This window comes from Panicum virgatum, chromosome 2N, assembly GCF_016808335.1.
Source record: "Panicum virgatum strain AP13 chromosome 2N, P.virgatum_v5, whole genome shotgun sequence".
NCBI lineage: Eukaryota > Viridiplantae > Streptophyta > Magnoliopsida > Poales > Poaceae > Panicum > Panicum virgatum.
This window is the reverse complement of record NC_053146.1, coordinates 1,988,233-2,016,147: the sequence shown is the minus strand read 5'-3', so window position 1 is coordinate 2,016,147 and position 27,915 is coordinate 1,988,233. Positions and strand designations below refer to the sequence as shown.

Below are 27,915 nucleotides of genomic sequence, written 5' to 3'. Positions count from 1 at the left end.
TAGCGGGAGTGGGAATCGAAGGTTCAATGAATCATATTTCCTTAGTTCTTTGTATTAATTCTGAAAAAATAGAGATGAGAATCGAACCTAGAACCTCGCCAAACGAAGAGCTAGCCTCACCAATACACTACTCTTCAAGTTGTGACTCTTATTGCTTTGACACTAAACTGAACTCTCATGACCAACATATATTTTGAAATATATTATATAAACAGTTTGTAAATTGAAAAAAAAATGGTGAGCCGAGAATTGTGAGCCATGAAGGTCTTATAAAAAACTGAAAAAAAAAATAAAAAACGAACCTTACATGGGCAACGAATTGTGAGCTACAGGCACAAGAGCCTTACCACTGCATCATGCGTGGCTTTGTGATTGTCTACAGATTAAAATATTATATAAAGGAAATAAAAAAGTGACAAAACAGTAAAAATAGCAAGAGTCGGAACTCGAACGTGAGAGCTTGACCCATCGGCTTGAGGGTGTCTCAACACTGGACTACTAGCCCTACTTCAATAAATTTTGGCTATCAATGTTTATTCCCTACCTACACAGGCAGCACGTAACCGGCTGTAGCTATCCACGTCATGCGGCAACTCTCGGCCACAAAAACAACCGAAAAATTAGGTGGTGACAGAGCTTCGAACCCTGCCCTTGAGAATCAGAGCGAGCATACCTACCACTACCTAGTACCTACCACTAGGCCACCAATTGATTTGCGTCGAGGGCTGTTAGTTAGTTTTAATAATAATCATCCGCACTTCCCAACTTCTCATCGACTCCTTGCAGTCTGCTATTGAAGAGCGCGGTATCCGCCCACATGGATAGTCCATTTTTTCTTTTTAATCCATAGTCAAAATTTTTAACTAGTATTTCTCCCTCACACGAACTCCAAATTTGATAGTTCTTTTTTCTATATTTTTATAAAATTATAATATTTTATTTGGTAGATTTTTTTATATGTTAATTGATATGTCTTGATTTTTTCCTTATGACATGTTTTATACAAACTTAATAAAGAACATAAAAATATATTTTTGAATAATAATTGCTAATATAACTTGATATTTTCCAATGTTATGGTCAACATAAGGTGATGGTCAAAATTGAGCTGCATATGAATTCGATCATGTTATGAGGTGTTCAAATCTTAAAGTTTGACTTCAATTACAAGAAACTATTTGAGAGATGTACCATTTTATGAATAATGTATTATCTCACTTTATGGAAACCATTTAAGTTTTTTATTGCAAGATTATGGGCCAAAACTATATCGCCATGTCAATTTGTAGAATTTTTTGACCAAATTTGGATGTTTTTATAATTATTATGTTGTCATTTGGAGATAGAAGTTTGAATTGTCACTAGAAGACCATTGAATTTTTCATCCATCTCCAAAGACATGGGATATAATGGAACATGCGAGTTTAAATATAATTTTTCTATGATTTTTTGAATCTTTTTGGAGGTACACATAGTTCAACATGAAATTACTTCGAAAAGCACATAGAAATTCATTTAACTAACAATATATATATCAAATCTGTTCAAAAATTCTTGAAACTCCTACGTGACAACTTATATGTGGTCTATTATATGTAAAAAAATATATTTGGATATATAAGATAATTATTTTAATATTTATTTTACAATAGTGCTATAAAATGAAAAAAAAAAGTTAAGCAGATAAGGAATGAAAGAAGGCCCGTCTCAGCCTCCTATTACTTCAGACTGTCCATCGCCGATCCAATGGCTCCAATCACACTCCAATGATATAAAATTGTGCTCGGCACAAACCCTAGCTCCTTCCTTCCCCCACACCCCCGCCTGGCCGCCTCCTTTCGTCCACCGCTCGAGCCGCGGCTCAGATCCCCTCCCCTCCGATCCCCCCCTGGTGGTTCCTTCTCCTCCACCGCTAGTGCCCAACGCCGGCCTGTGGAGGCATCCGCGAATGGAGGATGGGTCAGGCGACAGCCTCCTCTCCCTCCTCTCCCTCACAGACTCGCGTCAGGGCACCCTCGTCGCCTCCCTCTCCTTCCCCTCCCCGAAGCCACAGCAGCGGCAGGCGCTGGCCATAGGGGGCTAGCTTGCACAAGATCCGGTTGTCGCGGGCCTGTGTCTGGCCGCCGCAGACCCAGATCCATGGCCGCCGAACCACGGGCGCAGCAGCATCACCTCCATTGCCGCCAGGACAACGTCGCTGCGAATGCCCCCTCGCTCTCCTCTACCGCATTCGCCTGTCGCCGGCGGCCACGCTTAGCACCCGCTCCACCTTCTCCGCCAAGCTGGCCCGTGCCTCCCGCACCGAAGTCAACCCAGCTTGAGTTCCGTACTTAATATCCCGTAATTTTTTCAGCTGGTTTGTGCCTAAATGTGCGCGACATGCTGGGCGCACTGCGGTAGGAGGACTAGGCGCTCATGGATCCAGGCATCCAGCCACGACGTAGTCCCTGTGAGCGCCTCAGTGCCGTCATGCTGCTTCGATTCGTGCACTCTGTATCAATCTTGTCCCCAACCTTGTGCTCCTCCCGACGCTTGTGCTCCTGTGGCAGCAGCATGGTAATCCCGCGACACTAGTGGGTCCTAGCGGTGCTTATCAGGCTTCCTACATATGCCTCCTTAGCTCTAGATAACTAGATCCCCATGGTTCTGTTTGTATTTTCTCCAAATCTGAGTCAATTAAATTGACTCTGATTGATATGCATGCAAGTCATTTGTAATATTGACCCTATGGTACTCTGCTTACATGTTTAGTGCACCTTGACTGAAATTAAAGCGCAATAGACCCCCTGAACTGTTAACTCCATCTCTTAATTATATTGTGAACATGCTCCTAATTATAACTTCTCTTACATGTTTAGCTTCTCTAGCTAGTTGATAACAATGGAACTGTTTGCTTTGTTGAAAAAATACAGTCCAAACTGTTAAAATTTAAAACCCCTGTGCATATTAGATTATGGTAATGATTAAAGATATAACTAGGTGGATTTGCTCCTTAAAAAGCTACATGTTTAGTTCATGCAACTTACACAATCTTCTTCTATCCCATCAAAATCCCTGGTTATCACTAGTATCAATTGTCGAGCATAGTATTTTAGTTAAGTCTACAACATTAATTCCACTGTTATAATAGAACCAGTTCATGCTGCTGATCCATTATTTTCTTTCTTGTTTTTTTCCCAAGATGTGGATTCTGGTAGGAACAATTGGCGAAACTTGGATGAGCATGAAAAAGCCAAAGTTGTCATGTAGTCCTAGTGCTGCCACCAAGTTAGGTATTCCAATCTTTCTAGTCATTTTCTGGTCTGCTTGTAGCTCATTCACCTATGTTACTTGCCTTACTTTATTTTCAGAAGTAAACTACCTGCAACTAGCACTTCAGATGGAACTAGTTAGCAAGGCTAGCTACATAAACTTTGTCTAATTAACTGTAATGTTTTTCCTTGCGTTACTTTCAGAGACTAACTGTGATCACTTGTTGGTATTATTATTTCAGGGGCAGCTCGGCTTAGTGATGCAAAGGTGTTTGCTCCTCACCAAGTATGGGCCAAAAAGGAACTCATTTGCTGCTGGAATTTAGGGTCGTGCTTTCTTTCAAAGTCCTAGCTGTTGAAAAAATTGAATATAGATGGTAAGTGGCCATGACTATGTGAAGTGAGGCTAGTTATGCAATATTGTGAGATTTTCTACTAGATTAAAACCAAATTTAGAATGTGATTCCATGCTGAAAGATTAAGTTTGTTGCATGCTTGCAGTTTTCAGGGAGAGAAGTACAAAGATCAAGAATCAAGTGCATCGAATTTGTTTGAGTAAATGATACACCTTATGTATAGATTGCCATTGCATGTTAGCTTTCAAATACTGCTCATTGCAATTCTGGATGAAAAACTTTTAGGTGATTTGATGTTGTATGTGATGAAATGCTCAATCAAACATTTATGTGATGAAATGTTAATTTCTTGTTGCATCTTGGGTTGGGCTGAAATGATCATGCTGTTTATATGGGATGTGTAGATGAGGCCCAAATTGGCTCAATGTGCCTGCTGCCACATCGAGGTCCATGTGGCGCCATGTCACTGCCATATCATCAGCTATGTCATTGACTATGTCAAATTACATGCCATCATTGCCATCCACGTCATCTCTATGTCAACAGCCATGTCATCCTCCATGTCATTGATGTGTGACATGACAATTGAATTTGTGACGAAAATTATACTGATTGTGATGTTTATTTTCGTCATAGAAAACGGGCTTGGGTTGGGCTTCGGGGGCCCTGGGACATTTTATGACGCTTTCAAAATGTCATTGATCAAGCAATTTGTGACGAAATTTTAAGAAACGTCACGAGGTGTAATCTATGACGTTCAATACATGACGCAATTTGAGATCGTCATAAATACTATTTTAAATACTGTTTTATGACGGTTTTTTAGTGATCTGTGACGAAATTTAATCGTCATGGATCAACAGATTTTTTGTAGTACTTGCGTCAGTTTTTCATGTACACACCCATGCAAATAATTCTAATTACGTAATGCTACCACACCATCCCCGTGTATATCTTTGAGTCTGCAGCCCCTACCGATTGTTTTTGCCGATTACTCCCAATGCTCCTTCTACCGATTACTTCTCCTTTTCTTTATGGGAAAACTACATATATGTCCGTGACAAGATAAGGCATATAAACGATATCCACGAACTGTAAATATATACTAAAAATGTCATTAATGTAAAGATGGTGAGTTTAGAAAAATTTAGAAAAAAATCATCAAATTTGGACTAAGTATGACGGAGAAATACATGTTACAAAATTTGATTGCAGATTAAAAGGAGAAATGCAAACTGTTCCAATAGAACTGGGCCAATCAGATGCAGCCATGTGGTGCACCGGCAATCGTGGACCCATGGGGCCCTGATGTCAGAGACTCATTCGTCGTGGACTGGCTGTGGGCCTGTGGACTGCATCGCCCTCGTGTGCATTGAAATAGGTAACAGGCATTTAGGAAAGCCCGTTACTGAAACTTTCTGCAACGGTCTTTTAGTAATGCCCGTGACAAGATAAACAGGAAACCGTTGCTCCCAAAACTTCCCTGCTTGTTCCATAAGCTCTCATCATTTCTTTCGCTTCTTCTTCCCCCTCAATCATCATCTCACAATCTCCGGTCACCGAGAGATCACCAAGGAGAAGCATGGCATCGAGTGACCCGTCGACGAAGCGGGGACGAAGGGAGGAGGACGACGACGAAAGCCGCCGTCGGAGGAAGTTGATCAAGGAGAAAGGGAAGGAACCAGCGCCCAAGGAGGAGGAAAAGAAGGAGGCCGATGATGAACCGTTCGCCAACGACACCAGCTTCGCCGTCGAACTGCTCCAGGCCTCGTTCAAGAAGCTTCGAAATGTGGGCGCTGCGTTCAACATCAAGGCGCCTCATGTAGATCTCAAGGACCCGAGCGTCAAGGGTCTCTCCTTCAGGATCCATGGGTTGGCTCAAGAGCTTGAGAACCTCCCCATCGTCAGGGGGGCCGCCTGCTGTCGACGACGACGGCACCGACGGCGACGACGGCAGCCACGATGACGACGACTCCGATGGCTCCGACGGTGGGACTCCGACGGCGGCGACCGACTAATCGATCAACTCCTCTACCTTAGCAATAATGTGTACAGTGTGCATGTTTCTCAGTTTGTTCCTCTGCTTGTTGAACTACTTAGTTTGTTTGTCATGAATTGGATTTCGTATGTCATGAACTCGATCTAAGAGACGCAGATAACTCCATCAGCGTCTCCTATAACGCAATATGGATGATTGATGTTTATATGCTGGTGTTCTTGTGATTGATGTTCTTGTGATTGCTTGGTGGTGTTCTTGTGAATTGTTGCAGCCTCTGTTTTAATTATGCAGGTGAATGGTCATATGTAACGGGCATTACCACAATGCCCGTTACATAAGATCGTGTAACGGTCATTTTGTTACCGCCTGTTACACTTTCCTCCTTCTCTCTCCCAGCTACCTTCTCTCCCCACCGCCGCCGTCATCGCAGGGCTCCACCACCTGCACCGCCGCCGCAGGCCTCCACCACCTCCGCGCGCACCTATCCTCTCCCCACCGGTTCCTCTCCACCGTCGCCGCCGCCCCCACCCCCGGTATCTCTCTCTCTCTCTTCCTCTCTCTCTCTCTCTCCGCCTCCACCCCACGCGTGCCGCCCCGCCGCGTGCTCCCTTCTCTGCCCCTCCACCCCGTCGCTGGCTGCTCTACCGGCCTCCGATCCGAAAATGTTCAATCTGTGTAACCCTATCCAGAAAATGTTAGAAATATATTGAGTGTTAGATCGATTACAATGTGATGTATTATGTGCAAAGTGAATAATCTCAATCTGTGCACTAATACAATTTTTTGGATAGAGCTAACTATGTCAAGTGGACAATCCGCCTCTGGTGGCCGTGGCGCTGTTGGTCGCCATGCCGGTCATGCCCGAGGCCATGGTGGTGGTGCCGCAGACTTGGAGGACCCGTTGTTGCCTTGTCGTCCAGGACTTCACATTCATCGCGAGATGGCCTTGCCACTGGGTGATCGAACGCATGATCCAGCAGTCAACGTGGTAATGAAATTTCTTAACTACCATACATTTTTTAATTTGCTACACATGAAAATATCTAATTTAAGTACATACAATGTAGCGTATCAACAATATTAGATGGCTCAGAGAGGTTGTCGACGTTATGGGTGGTACTCCCATTGTAGGGCAACCTGAGCAAGTTGGGAACTATACAAGACTGCGTATATCTCTCTCCGTACCTGCTCGAGGTGTACAAAATTACCTGTCGACTCCAATAGGCACGTCACACCCAATGGTTCCAATTGTAGGAGTGGGCAGACCAGGAGTTATGCCGATAACACAAGAGAGGACCGCCGTGGATGCTTGTCTATCAGAGCTTCAGAATGTTGGGCACTTCGTGCCGGACTTTTCACATTTTAGAATGGAGCAACTTTCGGCTGATGAAACCAATGTTGTTCGTACTACTGAGAGGCTTTGCCGCAGCCTCATTCAACATGACATGGTATACGATATATCCTTTTTATTCATTCTTAACTTTGTTTATGTTACATCCTTTTAACTTTGATCTGATAAGGTTATTATCTCTCTCATCATCTTGTAGGATCTTTTTGGTTCAACCTATGCCTCAATGAGCTTTCGTGCCATTCTTAATCAAGTGGTGGAAAGAATTGGGTTGAATTACCATGGTGGAGAGCCGTTATTCACCAGAGATTGGAAGCACCAAGCCAATCTGACTTTCTACAGGCCAGAACAGCCCAATGATCCATTGTTTGATATTTACAGTGCTGTGTGTGACTTTGATTGGCAAGCGGAGGAGAGTGCACTCATACGTGCTCTAGCTTACTTTAATGAAGTTCTAGGCTGGAAGATTGGAGACATAAACTATGTTCCATATCTAGAATTGCGTGCCACCAGAATAGGATGAACTATGTTCTTAGCTATATTTGGACTTGTATGAACTTAAGTAGTGATCGATGTACGAACTTGTAGTGCTTTTGTGTTAGTAAACTGTTAACATATATATATAATGTGGATGATTGATGTTCTTGTGATTGATGTTGTTGTGAATGAAAGCTTCTTACCTAAGCTTGTGATTGCTTGTGATTGTGATTGCTGCTCGCCTAGCTACATACATTTAGTCATGGGATGATTCTTTTGTAACGTGCCTCCTTTCTTGTGGCGAACCATCTTTTCAACCGGGGAATGACGGGAAAATATCATGCCACCCTTACAGGACCCCCTCTGTTAACCTTCTTCTTGCCTCTGATCTCCACGAGCTCATTCCCGTCATCAGCATTATCATCTCCACCATCTTTTTTCCTCTTGTACCGATCACACCCACACTTGGGGCACTAGTCAAGGTCTACATAATCTCCACGGAACAATACACAACTGTTCTTGCATGCATGAATTTTTTCAACCTCTATTCCCAAAGGACAAATTATCTTCTTTGCCTCATAGACAGACTCGGCTATTTGGTTTCCCTCAGGTAGCATGTCTCTAAGCAGATCCAATAGTTGTTTGAAACTTTTGTTGCTCCAACCATGATCTGCCATAAGCTGCAGAAGTTTTAGATCACCAGAAAGGCGAGAGTACTTCTGGCAACCAGGATAGAGGGGTTTCTTTGAATCTTCAATGAACTGCTTCAGCCTCGCTAATACAGAAGTTGTGTACACTCCTTGAAACTCAACATCCCGCACCATTTGATCAACATTGTGCACATGTTGACATGTTGCAACACCTCACCATCATTGAAGCTCGTAACTTCTTGATCAGTCATATCCTCAGGCCTCATCACAAAGGGTGGGAATGGTTCATTTTCCTCAAAATCTCCTCCTTCATCAAGGGCTTCATCATGGCATCGCGCTGCCCCTTCATTAAGGCCTTGAGCATGGTGTCGCGCTTCACCTTCATTTAGGCATCCTGCTTCGACTTCATTAAAGCCTTCCTCACCATGTTTGTTCCAACACGTGTAATTTTTTGTGAAACCACGTGTGATCAAATGATGAAAAATGTTGTCCCGTTGTTTGAACTTCTTCTGGTTGAGACCATCTATACAGGGGCAATACATTGCCTGAACACCACGGTTTCTCATATCCGCGTCTACTTGAGCTAGAAAACCATTGACCCCGGTTATGAAATTATCCCAATCTCGGGGCTGTCTATACATCCAAGCCCGATCAGCAGCCGCCATCTACAAGTTCAATGAACAGGGGCAATTTCCATACATCAAATGAGCATAATTCATCACCAAAACCGATGAGTAAGAGGATTAGGACAGCGAAGTTCAATAAAAGGGGGCAATTTCCACCTTGACGAGGACTATCTACGAGGCAAGCGCGCCTGAGGAGGAGGCGGCGTCGCGGCCGCGGCGATGGCGTGGAAGAAGGGCTGCTGCTTTGGAGGACGGCGACGGCGCGGAGGACGCCGTGGTCGACGTCTGCCGGCACCTTCGGTGACGCCGGCGCGGAAGCAGCAGCAGCAGGACACATCGAGCAGCAGTGCCGCCGCGCTCCTGCTTGACAGCGGTGGAGGCGAGTGCGGCCGAGGAGGCGCCGGTTGCGGCGACGGCACGGAGGACGCCCGCTGGCTGCTGCGCCAGTGACTTCAATTATTGAGCTCCGACTCTGGTAATGGGCATCAACAGACACAAGTAACACCGATCTATGGGTAACGGGCATCAAATAGTCATCGGTAACGCGCGTTACTACCAGCGACAGCTAGGTACGATAACTGCCCTATTGGTAACGGTCCTTAAGCGACCGTTACCGATATGACAATGATCGGTAACGGACATTAAGAGACCGTTACCGATAGGTATAATTTTCATAACGGATGCACTTTAACGACCCCTTACAATGAATTAATGCGGTAACGGGCGTTGTGGTGGCCAGGTCGGGGTCAAGCCTGCCGCGCTTATGGGTAACGGGGGCCAAACAATGACCGTTACAGATGTTGGGCCTTGTAACGGGCCTCAAGTGTCCGTTACAAAAGTTTAATGCATTATAAACGACTGACAACTCGATGTATACATGTGGCTTGGTTCCAAATAAAATGACATTGGGGAAATAAAGATTACACATACATGAGCAAATAACTCGGCATTTGGACTCCTGCTTCAGAAAATACTTAAGGCAAGCAAACGACTGTGTCAACAGCTGGTATTTGTGTAGTAGAGTGGTGGTTATTCCTTAATTGAAAGTCAACCTGTAAGTAGCTCAGCGTGGCACATCCAACAACGGACCCTCTCAAGCATGTCCATTATTTTCCATTGGTCCGTGCGTGCTAGTGGTCAAATCTAGTAACCGAGGCATCGGCTTCGTATGCGGCTCTGGTTTTCGGCTTCGTCGGCTCCTCCTGTTTGTTCCCACAGATGAACCAAAAGAGAAAGATGACCAAGACCACTAAGGGGACGAGCAGGATGACCTTCCAGGATCTGCTCGACTCCCGATCACTTCCCGCAGCGTAGGCACCCAGGAGGGCGAGCATGTCAAGTACCATGGCTGTGTGCATCGGCCCAAGAGACAGTACTGGTTTCCCAAAAAATGTCGCCATCCATTGGAGCAGCAGCAAGGCGATGATGGTGATGGAAGCCACGAAGGAGGTGGAGTTGCAGTAGAAGAAAGCATTGTACCGTTGCTTGTTGATGTCGTAGAGGACCGGGTTGCCTGCAGAGTGTCCATTGTCGTCATCCCTCCACATGCCACCGGGTGGTTTCAGGCCCGTCAGGTAGGTCACGCTCGCAGCCAGTATTCCTACCAGCATCAGGTACATGGCAGTTTCCGCCAGATCCTCCTGATCAGCAGGGGGACAGTGTTTTGGATCACTAGCATTATTGGGTTTTGGATCACTGGCATTACTCGGTTTTCGATCACTGGCAGTGGGTTTTGGATCATTGGTATTATTGGGTTTTGGATCACTGGCACTGGCTTTTGGATCACTGGCATTGGGTTTTGGATCATTATTGTTGGGGGTGATGGGTTTGTTGACGCCATTGTGATTGTGTCGTTGCTGTTCAAGATCATTTGGATTTTCCTTGGCTTTTCGAGCTTCGGCGGCAGATCTTAGCTTCTCCACAAAGAGTCTGATAGCTAGAATGACTAGGATTGCGGTGACGGCAGCAAGCAATACCAGCACGATGATGGAGGTTCGCAGATGCATGGAGCTCCCAGCAGCATAGGCGCACATGAGTCCGACCATGCCGGCCACCATGCAGACAACGAGTGCATAGCACCGTATGCCTGGCTTATACATATTGGCGTTGAGCAGGAGGATGATGAGAGCCACGGACGCCATGAAGCTTGCTGCATTGCAGTAGAAGAATGCCTTGTAACGGAGAGGGTACTTGTCTTGGAGGATCGGGAAGCCGGCGCGGTGCCCAGTTTCCCACAAGCCCCCTGGAGGGGTCAAGCCGGCCTGGTAGGTGAGTGTGGCAGCCAAGATTGCGAGAAGGAGCAACACCTTACGCTTGTACTCCAGCTGTTCTTCGTTCTTGCTTGATGTGCTCTCTGGTGTGAAGAACACAATGTGGATAACCACGTAGATGAGGACACCGCCTGCCAAGGCGACCGTGTAAATGGAGGTGCTTGTGTCCCTGCAACTCCCAGCAGCATATGCACCTATGAGACCGAACAGATCTAGTATCATGGCCGCCTTCAGCGCGTGGCTTTCAGCTAGATTTTTACTCTGCAACATCACCATGATGACCAGTGACGCCACGAAAGCCGCCGAGTTGAAGTAGAAGAAGGCCTTGTAACGCCCAGGATGAGTTGTGAGGAGTATTGGGTCTCCTACATTGTAACCATCCCCTTTGGACGCCCATACACCACCAGGTGGATCTAGTCCTGCCGTGTAAGCGATGGTCGCCGCAAGAATGGCAAGCAACTGGATGTTTTCACGAGCTCTATTCAGGTCGTCACGTATGCTAGCCTCCGTAACAATCGCACTAAGAGCACTGCAAGTTAAAGAAATTGGAGTATATATATTAGGTAGTGAAAATAGGGAAATTTTAGCTATTAATTAATTGAGGATGCTATATTCCGCGGCAGCATATCATTAGGAAAGGACACCAAAAATAGTGTCAAAGTATTGTTTTATCGCTATTATTTGCGGTAGGATGATATATACCGCGACACCATATCATTAGGAATGGACACTGTTTTTACTGTTCAAAGGGTTTTTTGTGATCAATCTACTTTTTTTCTCATTGTTATACATCCTACCATTTAAATTGGGACTAGGTATTTTTTACATGTCACTAATTTAGACACATTATTAGCGGTTACTTTGACATATAGCTTGTTTTACATTATTGATAAAGCAAGAGCGACAAAATATTACTGGGATACTGTTCACCAAACCATATTGTTTCCACTATATGACATATAGCTTGTTTGTGATAAAATGTTGTGCTGTAGCAAGAAACTTATGTCATTAGTGAAAAAATATTATCTTGTCAATATTCATCATTGTACCAGCAATTAAACCATTTTCTTCTTTACTAAGTGGTGTACCAATGATGAATATAATTATACCACTAGTTCCCATATTATTTTTGACTACATTATTCAATTTCCACTATATGACATATAGCTTGTTTAATTTTTTTCACAACTATGTTAAACATCTTACTATTACTAATTGAAGACTCCTTTTGAAGCCCCCAGGTGATGCCACATAGGATCCTAGGTGAACACTTTAGAAAAAAAAGAGAAATTCTAGAAATTCTCACAAAAAAGCAAAACATCTGGCCGTCAATAAGTAGACTCAAATCATCACAACCATTGGATCTGTTACGATTTCTAAAAAATTACCCACCTATGTCATTATGAAAACAATCTAGAATAACCCCCTAAACCTATATCTAAATTACCCACCTCTGCCATTAGATAAAATAAATTAAAGTAACCTCCTAATCTTTCTCAAAATTACCCACTTCTACCATTATAAAAATAATTTAATATAATCCCTAAATTTGCAAATAAATTGTCCACCACTAATAGTTAAAATAACCTTTTAAATTTGCACCAAAATAACATGAGGTAACCTTAAATTTGAATCCAAATGACCTATATTAAAAATATAAATCAAAATATGATTCTAAAATAATCTTCTATTTCTTAAACTGTTAGCATATGATATTAATTAAGATATACACAAATGATGTGTGTTATAATTTTTAAAAAATATAGCCCGTGCGAGAGCACGGGCTGATGGACTAGTTTTCTCTAATTTTTCTGTTTTAATCCAAATTTTTGTTATTACAAACTTGAATAAGTCCTTATTTGCTTCCTCAGCTCATTCAATTCCATTTAGTTTTGGCCCTTGAGCTCAGCTAGGGCAGGCGTGGTAGTGATTATATAATTTAAATGAAGAAAAAATACTAAATGCCTGTAACAATTTCAGGGGAAATGGGTAACATTTGGAATGCAAGGAATCACACGAAAGTATCTGTAGCTCATGAAAAGATTTAATAAGCTTTACATAAAACATTTAGCAAATTCAGGAAATGAAGAGAGATTTCTAGTGCATGATATTTAGAAAATTAAGATCAACCCAAAGAGGATGACAAATAGTATGGTGTGAGTTGTGAGACTCGATCACCCTTCCCTAGTGCATTATTGATAATTTCTTGGCTTGCTCACCCACATGATATTATGTTACTTTTTTGTTTAACTTGTTCCAAAACTGTGTTAGATATTTGCTATTATAAGTCTGTATTGACCCCTCAGTAGTTTTTTTCTTCTTCTAATTTTGACCTCAACTCCAAATCTCCAAAACCATTTAGTTTGGGGCATACCAAAACTTCCAATTCCGTTTAATCAAAGCGGTTTAGGACTGATGTAGCAGGTATTTAGGGCTGGCGTGCAGTGTGTCTTTAAATTTAAATGGGAAAATATCAAATGCCTCTAACAATTTTGGAAAAAAAAAACTGAGACATTTTTAGATGAAAGGAATACCAAAAAAATATCTACAGCTCATAAAACATGTTCATGAACCTTAAATAAAAGGTTCATAATATGCGAATTGAGTGTACCTTATCTGGTAATATTCCTTATGGTGAAAAAAACCTGATAGTAGTACTTAGGGTTCGCGTCAATGAAAAGAGATCTCTGGCACATGCGCACTTCGCATATAGGTATAGCACAAATATATATCTGGACGGACTGGACGGCGGGAGGTGTAGGGGAGCTGGAGGTTGAAAAAGAGGTTGGGTTGGTAGAAGAAGCACGGTAAGAAGGGGAAAACTCGGGTGACCAGTAGACAGAATAATTATATATATCAATACTGCATACCTGATAAGGTTATATTTGTTGGGCGATTTCTTGTTTGCTTCAATCCGTCTGTCGTACCAATCCTTGATGTTCTTAATGCAAGAGCTCTTCGCAGCAACATACTGGAAATAAATGCAGACAGCGACGGGGAGAATCAGGCCGACAACATATCCGGTGTGCTTGCTGTCCCTGCAGCTCCCGGCGGCGTAGGCGCCGCCGAGGCCCAAGAGCGCCGTGACGATGAGCCCATACAGCGCGTAATCCCTCGCTCGGAACTTCATCCGCTTGAGGTCGAGCTTGGCTGTTAGCAGCAGGATAGCGGGGGAAGGATTGGAGAAGGAAATTCGAGGAAGAACAGCAAGAATTGGGGATCAAAGAGATGGATCGGGAACGGCATGAGATCCGGTTGCCTTGAGGAGGAAGAAGCTGTTTAGTTCATACACGATTGATTGATGTCTCTAATGCCAGACATCTCATGTATTCTGAAAGATACTGAAAAATATTAACCACTAGTTCCCAGATGAACCCATCAATCTGCAACTCACACTGCACAGGTGGCCAAGGTAGCATGTGCTGCACAGTAACCCAACCACAACATTCTATCAGCTTAATTGAATCAGGAGGTAGATAGCCACTAGATAGAAAACCATGATTTGATAGAAGGATTCTGATTCTTGTCATAAATAGATATGTGAAAGCACTCTCATATGCAGAATTTGACCATTGAAGCACAAGCTCACATTTGAGAGACCTCATCAGGCACCTGATCATTGAATCAGTCATTAACATTGACAGAGATGTCTGCAAGTACACAGTAGCTTGATGCACCACAACTATTTGACAGCAAAAGGATGGCCAAGGTGTTGGTCTGAACTGGACACCATCAGATTGCATCTCTAGCTGTATAGGTGGAGGCCATGGTGGTTTTTGCTGTACAGTAACCAAATCACTATTAACTGGCTGCCAAAGACTGAAGCACATCTGGAAGTTTTCAGAATGCCAAATGATGCAGTGTTGCATAGGTGGTGGCCAAGATTCTCTGCCAACTACAGTAGCCCAATCACAATTGACTAGTGGCCAAAAGCTGAAGTATAGCTCAATGGTTTCAGGAAGCAAAATGTTGCAGTCCAATAAAGGAGGTGGCCATTGTGCTTTGGCAAACACATGAGCAGATAATTGGCCTAACATAACTGTACTCAGAACTGTCATGCCCTTTAACACCTTCTGGTACTCATGACTCTTGGTGCCACTACCCAACAGAACAACTCCCAACAAAAGTTCAGGTGCTAAGGTAGTGATATACCTTTGTGGCATGTCCTCAAACACCACTTGAGCGTCCATGAAAGTGGATGAAAGCTTGGCTGAAATGGCCATCCTGATGACTGGCACGAGCTTGGCCTGGTTGGGAATGCCCTGCTTAACCAGCTCATGCGCGTCGCCATGGAGGTAATCTGACGAACACCATGTGGGCGAGATGGCAGGGGTCTCCTCCTCTGTACTCGGAGGGGCAACAGGTGCGGGAGTGGAAATTACCGCAGCACTGATGGGCTTCAACAAGTCGATGTCGTGGCAGAGGCACTCACTCGAACACCTGGTGGGCGAGGCAGTGGAAGTCCTCTCCTCTACACCTCGAGCTGCTGGTGTTGGGATTGGAGTCGAGGATGACGATGAGGATGTCTCAGACGCACTAAAAGCCGTCGGTGATGAATGCAACACAGGAACATCCGTGGTAGAACAGCTTTCCATGGTACCACGACTTGTGTCTGGAGTTGCTGCGCACTCTCGGTACAATCCCCACTTGATCTCCATCCGACAACAATCATCATAGATGTTTCGGCCATGCAACTCCCCAAAAGCATCTGCTGCGACCTCCTTGGACTCAAACACAACTCGAGCCATCACAACATCCGTTCCCCCAAACACGTGTACTTGCTCCACCACTCCAAATGAACCAAAAACTTGGAGAAGCACAAATTCAGTAATAGGGTAGCAAACCTTGTGAATGGTGACCTCGAGGATGCAACTTGGTGACCGCCACTCTTCGAAATCGCTTCTAGTCATTTCATCGAACAGGTTGGAGGCACTCATCCGACGGTTGTTTCCCTTGCTCAAACTTGACCTCCCCGTGCAGAAACTCCAGGAAGTCGACGTGAAGCGGTCGCCGAGCTTGTGCATCTCATCTAGCAGGAGCTTGGTGTCGAGAGACATGGCGCCGACAGGTGGAGGTGGTGGTCGTCCACGAGATCCAGATGAATTAGAGGAAGGAGGATAGAGGAGAAATTCAGGGATCGGTGTCTCTGATACCAATTGTTAGCAGCAGGATAGCGGGGGAAGGATTGGAGAAGGAAATTCGAGGAAGAACAGCAAGAATTGGGGATCAAAGAGATGGATCGGGAACGGCATGAGATCCGGTTGCCTTGAGGAGGAAGAAGCTGTTTAGTTCATACACGATTGATTGATGTCTCTCCTCCTCGCTCTCTAGGTATAAGTAGCTAGCTGGTTACATGGGCTTAGCCCAATGGATAATAGGCACGCAGGCCCGGTAGGAAACGTCGGTTCCTAAGCCCAAAACGAGACATAATAGGTATAGTGATCCTGACATTGGCGTAATCCACGATGATCATGATGGCGGTCAGGGACGCAGCGAAGGCGGCGGTGTTGCAGAAGAAGAAGGCCTTGTAGCGGTTGGGGTGGAGGCGCTGCAGCACCGGGTCGGCGGCGGCGTGGTGCCCTTCCTCGGCGCTCCGCCAGAAGCCTCCCGGCGGGTTCAGCCCGGCCACGTACGCGATGGTCGCCGCGAAGACGGCGAGCACCATCAGGATCTTGTGCCGGCCAAGCTCGTCCTTCTCCGTTACCGATGGCACGTCTCCCTGAGCTTGTTGGTTGGCGGCGGCGCCACCTCCGCGGTGGAGCAGGCGGCGTACGGCGAAGTTCAGGAAGGCGACGGCGACGTAGGCGAAGACGGCGGAGGCCAGGACGGAGGCGGAAGCGGTGGTGAAGCCGTCGTGGCTGCCACCGACGGCGTAGGCGCCCGTGAGGCCGAGCAGGTCGACGACCATCACCGTCCTCACGAGCGGGAGCAGCCAGCCGCTCCAGTTATTGCCGTCCCGGTGGAGGAGGAGGAGGAGGAGGCCGACCAGGAGCGACGCCGCGAAGGAGATGGCGTTGAAGTAGTAGAAGACGATGTAGCGCGTGTAGTTTGTCTCCCGGAGGATGGAGTCGCCGGCGAGCCGCCCCTCCGCCGGCGCGTCCTCCAGCCAGGAGCCCCACGGCAGGTTGAGCCCCGCCGCGTAGGTCACCGTCGCCACCAGGGTGGCAAGAAGCAGCAGGTACTCCTTCAGCTGGTACTCCGCCGGCTGGCTACTGTTCTTGTCACTTTGCGGCGGCTGTGCCGCGCCATCCTCGGCCATTGCCGTGCTGGGAGCTTGTCGTCGTCAAGCTTTGAGGGACACCCATGGGCCAATGGGCTCCATGGATTTATACAGCTGATGATATCGATCTGTCGGTCTGTCTATGCGTGTGTCCCAATCGTGGCATTACTTGAGCAGGTCACCTTATAACTTTATTCCCCTGTCGTGGTACTTTTTTTATTCATTAGTCTCATTCAAGCGACCACTCTCTTCACGCCAGGTTTCAATACCTCTCGTGTGCGTATGTTTTGTGTCTGAGCGTGGTATACACTTGTACAAGTGTTTTCTCTTTTTTTTTTTAAATGAGCAAAGAGCAATAGAAACATGGGATTTTGTATCTATATCATGTATATGGTGGTCTTTTTTTAAGGAGAAATGGCTTCTCTTTCGTCATATTATTTTGCAAAACTTCAAGTAATACTATATATGTAAGTATTTTCAAAAGACCAGCTAAATGGCTCGTCAAATCAAAATTTGGCTAAATAACATCAAAATATAGCTCTTCAAAAGACTATCCATGCAACTCGCCAAGTCATGTCTCTCCAAATTGGCCCAGCGCTAGTCAAATTTTCCGGCTAGCCAAACTGACTTTGTGGATGACGCATGAGATCCATGCGTCAGCGTGTGTAGAGGGTGATAAATGAAGAGTCTGTTGAAGTGAGCTGCTTAATGTGAAGTTGAATTTTTATGGAGAAGCAAATAGAGAGTCGAAAATGTAGATTCGGTTGGATATGATTATTTGGGATAAAAGGTTATATTATTGTTTGTTTGTTTTTTATTGTTTGCACAACGTGAATTATTGACCGCGTATGGAACGCTGGGTCATATGCATTCTGATCCTTGCAGGCGACTTCAAGAATTCTGTCGATATTGATGGTTGAACCAATCGTGCACCTCAGGTCGACTGATGTAGTATGTTTACAATGACGTGCGTGATCAAAAGTGTGCCTTTGAAACATTCTGCTAGGATCCTTCATCTGGGGAAACTGCCCATGAAAACCATTTACATAAACAGAGAATGCATAGCATCTTTAAGAAACTAAAAAAATGGTTTGTCAAGCAAAGTTTTAGCTATTCAACACCAAAATAGCTCTCCAACAGACTAGCCATCCAGCTCGACAAGCCATCTGGCTAGCCAAACTGGCTTGCCAAGTGTGGAATGGCGCGTGGGACCCATGCGTTATTGTGTAGTAGTGGCGTAGCTAGGATTTTATCATAGGGTATGCCACCATAAATTTTTCATATGGATTCGATAATTCTATAAACAGTACAAATCATATATAATTAGATAAGCAAATTTCAAAAATTAACAAAACTAACATACTAAGTCTTAAATTCAACACTTGCAAAAGTTGCATACAGTACAAGACAAATAGTCAAAAATATATCTCTGTTCCTCTTCGTAATTCAACAATTCTACAAATAAAAAATGCATGCATCAATATTTGTTTTAATTACAAGTGTGAATGGAGAAGAACCGAGGAACACTTCTTACTGCATGCATCAATATTTGTTTTAGTTGTAAGAGTATGATTGTATGAATGGAGAGAAAAAGCAATACAAAGAAGAGTACTCTACAAAGAATACTTCTAATGCACCTGCGCCGGGTCCTGCAAGGCTGCAATAGGAACCGAGGAAAAGGATGATATGAATGGCAGAATGGGGAAACCGGCGTGGCTAGCTGCTGCCTATTAGGTCTTGCGCTGTGCGTGGCGATGGTCGGGTGGGCACCTCTGGGCGGCTGGGCAGGCGGCAGCGGCAGGCGGCGGATGGCCGGAGGCATGGTCGCGGGAAGGCACTAGACGACAACGATGCGCGGCACCAAACGTCGCGAGAGGAGGCGGCGGCGTAGGTGACGGAAGGGTTTGACTTTGATGTTTTTACCTTTTACTTGTGGGCTAAAATATCAATTGCGCTACTAGGCCAAAACACAGGGTATGCCGCGCCCAACTCGGCGTACCTGTAGCTACGCCCCTGGAGTGTAGAGAGAGAGTGTTGAATGCAGTTGTTGGATTTGGAGAGTGGTAAATTCAAAGTCTATTGGAGTGGGCTACTCAGAGTGTGTTTGGTTAAGTTGTGGCTTTTAGAAAAACAGTTGTGGACTGTGGGCTGTGGGCTGTGGGAAAGTTGTTGTGAGAAAATCATAAAACGGTTTGGTGGAGCACCTGTGGCTTTTGAGAAACACATACAAGCGGACCCACCTGTCATTGTAGCCCACCCCATCCAACACTCTTCTTATCTCACTGACTAGCAGTCCCGCTCATATCTTCTTCCTGATTGCTTCTTCCAATGGGGAGCGCAGGCGGACTGGGACCTCTAGATGAGCCAACCGGTCGGGAGCGCAGGCCGAGCTCGCGCCCGAGCTCGTGCGTGGTGGAGCTTGTGCCCGACGGCCAGCTGGAGCTCCTGCCCAGCAAAGCCCGCGCTCGGTGTATCTCGCACTCGCGGCGGAGCTCCCACCCGGTGGAGCTTGCGACGGAGGGGAGCGCGCTGGAGGGGATGGCACCGGAGGGAAGGGCGGGCACCGGAGGGGAGCGCGAGCACCGACGACATAGGGATGATGGAGGGAAGAACGCCGCGGTAGGCAATAAAGAGCAACATCGAACTGGGACAACTGTTGACGCAAAAATCGAGCGGTGACCTTCACGTACTAACAAACTGACAGTCCCCGATGTGTGCAAGGCATGCATGTCAATTTGATCTGTAAATTGACAAGGATATGCAAACGTTAGATTCTGGAATGTATCAGCTAGATTGCCGAATCGTTCCCACAAACTTATCGGCTAGAGATCTGACACAAATAGATACAATCGGCTAAATCAGCCGACGTAGACGCAGAGCTATAAAGATCACTAAAACGTAATCTAAATAAAACTACGCGAAACAACACTTGGAACAAATCTAATCAGCTATATGATGATTGAAAGATAATAATGCGATAAAAGCCGACAAGAAACAGTTTCAAGCTGGATAATTGCTGATAAAAACTAGAACAAAAAGAATTGATATAAAACTTGTAGATCTAGCAGATATCAATAAATTGTGAATAAATCTAGACGAAACCACAATGATGCAGCCTTTGCCAGGTGGAGGACGGCGCAGCCTGCCGAGCAGCCGTTGAGCTGGAGCACAGTCCGACAGACGTTGGGGCGGAGGGCGAGGAGTGTGGCCAGCCCAACGTCTACGCCAGGTGAGCGGGCTTCAGAGTTGTTGCTGACGATGAGGTGGGTGATGTCGGGGGCCGGGCGGCCCCATCTCGCTATGGCCTTGGCGGCGGCTGACGCCCACGGCCCTCGAGTCGCGCGTCGAGGGCCGTGGGCGTCCCTTGGACGAAGGCCGGGTTGGCGTTGAGCAGCTGCTCCGTGTGGTGAAAGAAACGTTTCTCCAACCCCGCGATCCGACCTAATCAGTTCAAGTATTTGAGAATGATCATCATTAATATATCGCTTGATCATCATTAAAATGACCTGCAATTTGGAAAACACACACACACACACTAATAACAACAATCAGTATTGATGACATGTTTACTTACATAGTTTCTTGAATGTATCTTTGAGGTCGGTGAGGTGCTCCTTGTTTGTGACACGAAAATAGTAGTCAGGGAACTCCTCCTGAAGCACGTAGTTTGTTGGATTTGCAGTGCCAATACCGAGCATGGCTGCTGGGCCATCAGCACGCTGCGCATGCCGGATCTCACGTAGTGTGGCTAGCGTGGTTGCCATCGTCTCTAACTATGGGAGTATAGTAGTTGTAGAAGGCAACGGTATCAAGGGAGATGACTGATGATGAGCATAAGTGGAGATGGGTCGTGGACTATATATAGTGTCAGGAGCATCTTGTTGTTGTGTGCTTTCAGTTGCATTATTTCCCACATGTATTAATCATTATATTTCTGCTTGGGTACGTACCTAACCCGGTGCATTTGATAGTTGGAAATGTTAATTGATTTTGTTAAGGTTAAGACTTTATATTAGTAGTTACACGCAAACAGCTGGTGCTTTCGTTGGCCGTCTCTGTTGGTCGTTTTGTTCCACGCGTTGTCAAGCACATGCATCATGTGGATGCAGGCACTACACGTACGGACAGGTATGCATGTCCAGTGTATGAAATTTCCTGAAAGTTTTTCCTTGAGTATTATTATGCAACTAATCATTGTGACCTCCACTTCAACAACCATGAGTAGTATGATTATGGTGTAGAGTAATATTTATTAATTTAATTAAGTTAAGCTTATATATGTTTGTTACATACACGCAAACAGCTGGTCCTTTCGTTCCGTTGGCCATTTCATTCCATATGCACAGTCACGCACATGCATCACGTGTAGCCCTGCATCATGCTGATTAATCTCCAACAAATTTCATTCAAATTTGATAAAATTTTATAGTATGAATGCGAGGGTTTATTTTTAGGGTCCGACCCTCGATGTGGGGCCCACATGTAGTTCTAGTCATACTGCTTTGCACAGAGTAGCTAATAGTCGTATTGAGTAATCTCCAACAAATTTCAATCAATTTCGATAAAATTTTATAGTGTGATCGCAAGATTTTATTTCCAGGGTCCGGCTCATCATGTGGGGCCCACATGTAGTTCTAGCCACACTATTTTGCACAGAATACCTGCCAGTCATACTGAGCCGTCTTCAACAAATTTGAATCAATTTCGATGAAATTTAATAGTGTGAATGCGATATTTTATTTACAGGGTCCAACTCTTGACGTGGGGCCCACGTATAGGTCTAACTACACTGCTTTGTACAGAGTAGCTATTAGGCATGCTGAGTCATCTACAACAAAATTCAATCAATTCCAATAAAATTTTATGGTGTGAACCCGTGATTTTTAATTTTAGGGTCAGACTCTTAATGCAGGACTGATATCTATATATAGTCATAGTTTTGCATAAAGCATCTATTTCAACCACCCCACTTCAACAACCATGAGTCTGATTATGGTGTAGTTAGTAATATTCATTAATTTAGTTAAGTTAAGCCTTTATATGTCCGTTGGTCATTTCATTCCATATGCACAGTCACGCACATGGATCACGTGGATGCACCGTACATAACATTTTCTAGCTGTAGTAACAGTTTCTGTATATCATAATACATAGTTATTCCGATGCAAGAAAAAATATTTTTCAACATCAAGTGAGGCAGACGCATGGACAGATTTGGCGAGCTGGGGTGCATTGCGTGCTACAGATCAATAAAATATGATGCTCACGGATAACGCGCAGCTTCCGGCCGGGCACGTATAGTCCTAACTGCACCCCATGCTGGTCAGCTCTCATGAGGGCATGTGCATTGCATGTTGGATGCTTTTGATTGACCACGACGGGTCAACACATGGTCGATCGATCGGATCCCCTGTGAGAACGAATCAAATTAAATAATCCGTGTTCTAATTTAATCAACACATGGCACCTATACTATACTTTGTCCGATCGTCCTGTCTTCCCTAGTATCTTCATCCAATATTTGGCTAATTAATAATCAATGTACTAATCATTACTGATAGTCAGCAGGTGTAAATGATGATAGAACTACTTCTATATATCCATTAAGGTACCTAACGGACTGAACATATAGCCTATAAATGCCCAACAAGGCCACGCGCAGCTACATACCCCGACAAGCCTACAGCGTACACAACACACAACAAAGAGCTGCAAACACAGATAGACTCAACCAAAAGACCACTATGCATGCAAACAAGGATGTTGTCGCTGAAGTCGACTTCAACTTCTCCCCGTTCCTCAAACGGTACAAGGATGGCCGAATCGAGAGGTTGCTGAGGAGTCCTCTCGTGGCTGCATCGGAGAACCCGACCGCGAACAGCGGGGTGGCAACAAGAGATGTGGTCATCGACCACGACACCGGTGTGTCGGCACGGCTATTCCTCCCCTCCAGAGCCGCCACGGCCGCCGGCAACAGGAGGCTCCCCCTGGTCGTGTACATCCACGGCGGCTCCTGCACGGAGAGCGCCTTCTGCCAGACGTACCACCGCTACGCCACCTCCCTCGCCGCGAGCACCGGGGCGCTCATCGTCTCGGTGGAGTACCGCCTCGCACTAGAGCACCCCATACCCGCGCCTACGACGACGCATGGTCTGCGCTCAAATGGGTGGTGTCCCTCGCCGACTACGCAGACCGCGCGCGCACGTTCCTCGCCGGCGACAGCGCGGGCGGGAACATCGCCTACCACACAGCGGTACGGGCCAGCCAAGATGGCGGCGTGGGCGTCGACATTGAGGGGATGGTCACCGTGCACCCCTACTTTTGGGGAGCCGAGCGGCTGCCTTCCGAGGAGGTCTGAGATGGCACAGCGGTGTTTCCAGCAAACGGGGTGAACTGTCTCTGGCCATTCGTGACCGCGGGCAAGGCCAGCAACGATGACCCTCGTCTCAACCCTCCGGACGAGGAGATTGCGTCGCTAAGGTGCCGCCGTGTCCTGGTGGCCGTGGCTGAGAAGGACACCCTGCAGGAACACGGGTGCCTCCTCCTCAACTGCTTCCAGGACTACTACGCACGCACCGGCGGCGGCGAGGCGACCCTGGTAGAGTCGGAGGGTGAGGACCATGGCTTCCACCTCTACAGCCCGCTGCGCGCCAGCAGCAAGAGTCTCATGGCGAGCATCGTGCGCTTCATCAACCAGCTGCCGGCGTAGGAGCTGGACGATGGCTTGCATTGGCACGCATGTGATGGTAAGAAGATTGACCGGACATTGGCGACCACGACGGCTCCCAAGCCTATGATACTAGGCGTGCCTCGCCGGCCGTTTATGGACGTATTTGGCTTTGGGATGGAAATGAAACGTGATTCCAGTGGTTCGAGCTCTGTATGGCATATGCAACGTCAAAATTTGGAGGACATGGCAATGCTACTGCATCCAAAAACTATGGGCTGTTTTCGGCCGCGGTGTGGCCTAATAAGGCCTACAAGGGGTCATCAGCAGTACTCCCCAGAACTCATCATGTTATCAAGAACATTTGGTAACAATTAATGGCTGCCGTCACCAAATGTGGGTCTAGTTGTACTCTACTAATCTCTCATTAATTATCAAGAACATGTACTGTTGTATATATATTATATCATTAAATAATGCCTCCGTGCGTGATTAGTATCATCGGAACAAGTCAAACGTTCCCCGCTCCTGCTTACGGCCACCGTGCCACCGCCATTCCGTGCCTCCATGCGCCATCACCGTGCCCTGCTTTGTCAGGGCCGCCTCGCCATCATCCCCCATCCACTAGCCTGCGCTAGGCTACCGCGAGTCCGCGACTCGTCCGTCGTCGACTACCACCATGGCTGCGTCCTCTTCAACATCCTTGGCTATAGCGTCAGTCTTGTCATCTGGGACCCGTTGGCGGCCCTGTGCATTGAGCTTGGCACGATGCGGGGTCAATTAGCTTGGCACGTTGATCCTGGAACCATCCTGTAACCAAGCACATGTAGTTGGTGTCACTAGAAACACCAATTTATCCCGGTTGGTAACATAGAATAGTCCCGGTTTTCCAACAAGAATCACCATTGTAACAACCCAAAAATCTATCAAAAATAAATCACTCGCTAAAATATTTTTTTAAAATTATTTCCGTCGTTGGGCTCAAATCCTCCTAAAACCTGAACTCTAACTCCCGAGATCTTTTCCCTTGTCCCGACACCCGAATCCAGTCCCCATTCCATCCCTCTGTTCCGCTCGTTCCGCGCACGCCGCTGACCACCAAAGCCGCGGCACGCGCCAGTGACTGCCGCGCGTGCCCGATCGGCGTCGTGGTCGCCGCCGAAAGGTTCGGCGCGAATCTCTCTCTCCTTTTCTTTTTCTTTTTCCTTTCCCTTTTTCCATTTTCCTTTCTCCATTTTCTTCTTTCCTCCTCCTCCTCCCTTCCTTCTCTCTCTCTCTCCCTCCTTCCTCACCCGTGCGGCGCGCCCCGAGCGCCGCTCGGCCCACGTAAGCCGGCCCGCCTCCCCTGCCCTGCCCACGCGCACGCCTGCTCCCGGCCCCGCCCACGCACGCCGCCCTTGCTCCCACGTGCACCCGCCGCGCCGCTTGTCGCTGCGGCTTAATGCTGCACAGCTCGCCGCTGCCCGCGCGCATGCGCTCGCGCACCCGCTCCCCTGCTCGGGCCACGTGCGCGCGTGCCCATGCCGCAACGCGCGCGCCCCCGCCCCGCTGCTGCCCCTCTGCACGCTCGCCGTGCCCGACGCCTGAGCCGCGACGCCGCGTGCCCCGCCGTGCGCACGGGCACAACGTGGCCACGCCGCGCGCCGTGCCGCCCGCCGCTGGCGCCCCACCCTCACCGCTCGCGTCGTCGCCCCTGTGCCGCACAGCGCCGCCCCCCACGTGCCACACGCCTGCCCGTGCCATCACAACGCTGCTGTGCCGCATCACCGCTCGTGCTGCCGCGTCGCGACGCCATTAACGCGCCCCGCACCGCTCGCCGGCCTCCACCGTGTCCCGCCAAGCCTCCACCGCCTCTCCTCGGCTATAAAGGGACCCCGCGTCGCTCCTCCGCCCCACAAACACCCTGCCACCTCCAGCTCCCTCTCTCCCAGTTCGCTGCGCCGCCGCCGTGCACTTTGCTGACCGCCGCCGCCTGCTCCCGTGGCTGGCCCGCTCCATCGCCTCCTTGCTCGAGCCCAGAGCCTAGGTAGGACACCCGCCACTCTCTTGAGCTCACCCGCCGCCCCTAGCCCCTTTCCCGTGGCCGTAGCACTACCACCAGTGCCGCCGTTGGCCGCCACCGCGCGCCGCCGTGGGGACCTTCCCATGGGTCACCTCTGCACAAATTGGGAGGGGGATTGGGTCTCCTAGGGGCCCCTCTCCCTTTTCCCCCGGACCCGAGCAACCGCCGTGCCTTGGGTCGCCGGCGAGGGCCGCCACCGGCGCCCCGGGCGCGCCTCCCCTGCTCTGCGGGAAGGAGGAAGGGGAAAGAAAGGGCTTTTTGCCCAAAAGCCCCTCCCCTTCTCTTTATTCCTTTAAGAACCCCTCCACCCTTTGGCCATTTTGCTAATCAAGCCCTGTCCTTTATAATATTTACAAAACCCCCCCACTATACAAACTTATTTATAAATAAAACCCTACCCTTTTCCCGAGTAACCCGAACCTTTCCCGAAATTCTAAACAGGTCCTTCCACTAATTACAAACAAGTCCCTAAACCCTTGTTTAGGCCCTAAACACCCCATTAACTTATCATTTCATGCGCCAAAACATCTCTGATCGACCCGAAACTTTACCACACTAATCCTAGCATAACTTTGGCCATGCCATTAGGAAACCGCCCAAAAATATTACTTCTATCTCCATATCTTAACTGTTTTTGATTCGAGCTCAACAATAAAACTTTTATTTCTTTTTCTTGATTGTTTGCTTGCTTGTACGCGTCGTAGATCACGGTGTGAACGAAGGAGAGCCCGTTGATTAGCAGTACTGCGAGCAAGTGAACGAGGACCAGTTCCATGACCCCAAACTCAAAGGACAGTGCTTCGACCAGGACCTCCTGGAGGGCTTCGAAGACGGCAAGTTCAATCCCATCCTTTGATGCATGCTTTTGTCCTAGTTTTTATAAACACAACCTATTGGCCTATTTTACAAAGTTGCATATGTTTTACCTGCTGAAAACACGGTTGGATAGCCACCCCTTGATTTGTTATAACCATTCCTTGACCAACTAGATTAATGTCTGAATGAGTATTGTTTGGACGTTAATCGCTGCTAGAACGCTTAGGACTTTATACACAATTCAACTTGTTTTATAAAGAAAAGGTGTTGCGTGTGTGGGAAGGGATAAAAGTGGAATTTCGAAAGATGAGTTTAGATGGGATGGATGGCATTTCTGTGTGATTTGCCGATCGGTGTGCTCGTGCCTGTGTGGCGGAGTAAGGAAGGGAGATATCCATCATGTCGCCACTAAGGACCGAGTTGGTGTGTCATCTCACCTAACTCCACTATCGTACAAACCACTCGACCGTTGAATGGGCAACGGCTTAGCATAAACCCCACTAGTTAGTCTGATGGCCACCAGGAGAGCAGAGAGCAACGGGTGATCAAGGAGAAGGGATTAGCTCTGTGTGACTTATGCCCCGGTTAAAACCTCTGTGATAGGTCAATGATCCCTTGGTGGATCCCGTGATGGCTAGTCAGGTCTAGCTAAGGTGGGTAATGGCTTTGTTGGGATCTACACCGATACTACGGTGTTCGAGCTGTGGTACCCCGCTTGTACTAGTTTTGGAAATGCTTTCTTTCAAATGAACCCCTGCATAAAAATTAGCTTTCCGCAAAGTGAACCTTAACCGTATCCTTGAATTACCCTGTGCATTATATTCTGTTTATACCCCCTCCGTGGGTGTGGTTGGACTTGCTGAGTACATTTGTACTCACTCCATTCTTAATTTTTGCAGAGGAAGATCTAGACTTCATTCCTGACGACGCTGAGTAGGGGTACCGTCCTGCACCCAACCTTGCCTGTGGTGTCGGCCCTGTTCGAGATGCTTTCGCTGACGCAGTACTCTGAGCCCGAGCTAGATCCCATGTGGGTTGTGCTCTGGTGTATTACCGTAGCCTTTTTACTTCTTATTATCGTCTGCCTTGAGTGACCACCTCCTCGGAGGTTTGTACGGTAAGGAACCATCTGATGTAATAAATGTGTCATCAGTATCCTGGGACTGATGTTTG

General features: G+C 47.0%; 1 protein-coding gene and 2 pseudogenes across 1 annotated transcript; 1 reads left to right on the top strand and 2 right to left on the bottom strand.

The window, feature by feature from the left end:
* Positions 1–9,507: 9,507 nt before the first annotated feature.
* On the bottom strand, positions 9,508–17,251 carry LOC120659289. Its single transcript, XM_039937366.1, has 3 exons — positions 16,427–17,251; positions 13,848–14,122; positions 9,508–11,506 (listed from the first exon to the last, which is right to left on the bottom strand). The coding sequence occupies exons 1-3, from the start codon at positions 17,234–17,236 to the stop codon at positions 9,838–9,840; spliced, it is 2,754 nt and encodes a 917-aa protein (XP_039793300.1). The 5' UTR covers positions 17,237–17,251; the 3' UTR covers positions 9,508–9,837.
* A 2,706-nt stretch (positions 17,252–19,957) lies between these two features.
* Positions 19,958–21,005, bottom strand: LOC120658675 (annotated as a pseudogene).
* A 1,873-nt stretch (positions 21,006–22,878) lies between these two features.
* Positions 22,879–24,365, top strand: LOC120659288 (annotated as a pseudogene).
* Positions 24,366–27,915: the final 3,550 nt, after the last annotated feature.

Bases quoted from the DNA above. Each gene is read 5' to 3' on its own strand.
- LOC120659289 (XM_039937366.1), bottom strand. From the start codon at position 17,236: ATGGCCGAGGATGGCGCGGCACAGCCGCCGCAAAGTGACAAGAACAGT. The intron at 14,123-16,426 runs GTCAGGATCACT...CTAACAGCCAAG, and splicing joins TCATCGTGGATTACGCCAAT to CTCGACCTCAAGCGGATGAA. The intron at 11,507-13,847 runs GTATGCAGTATT...TTTAACTTGCAG, and splicing joins AACAAATATAACCTTATCAG to TGCTCTTAGTGCGATTGTTA.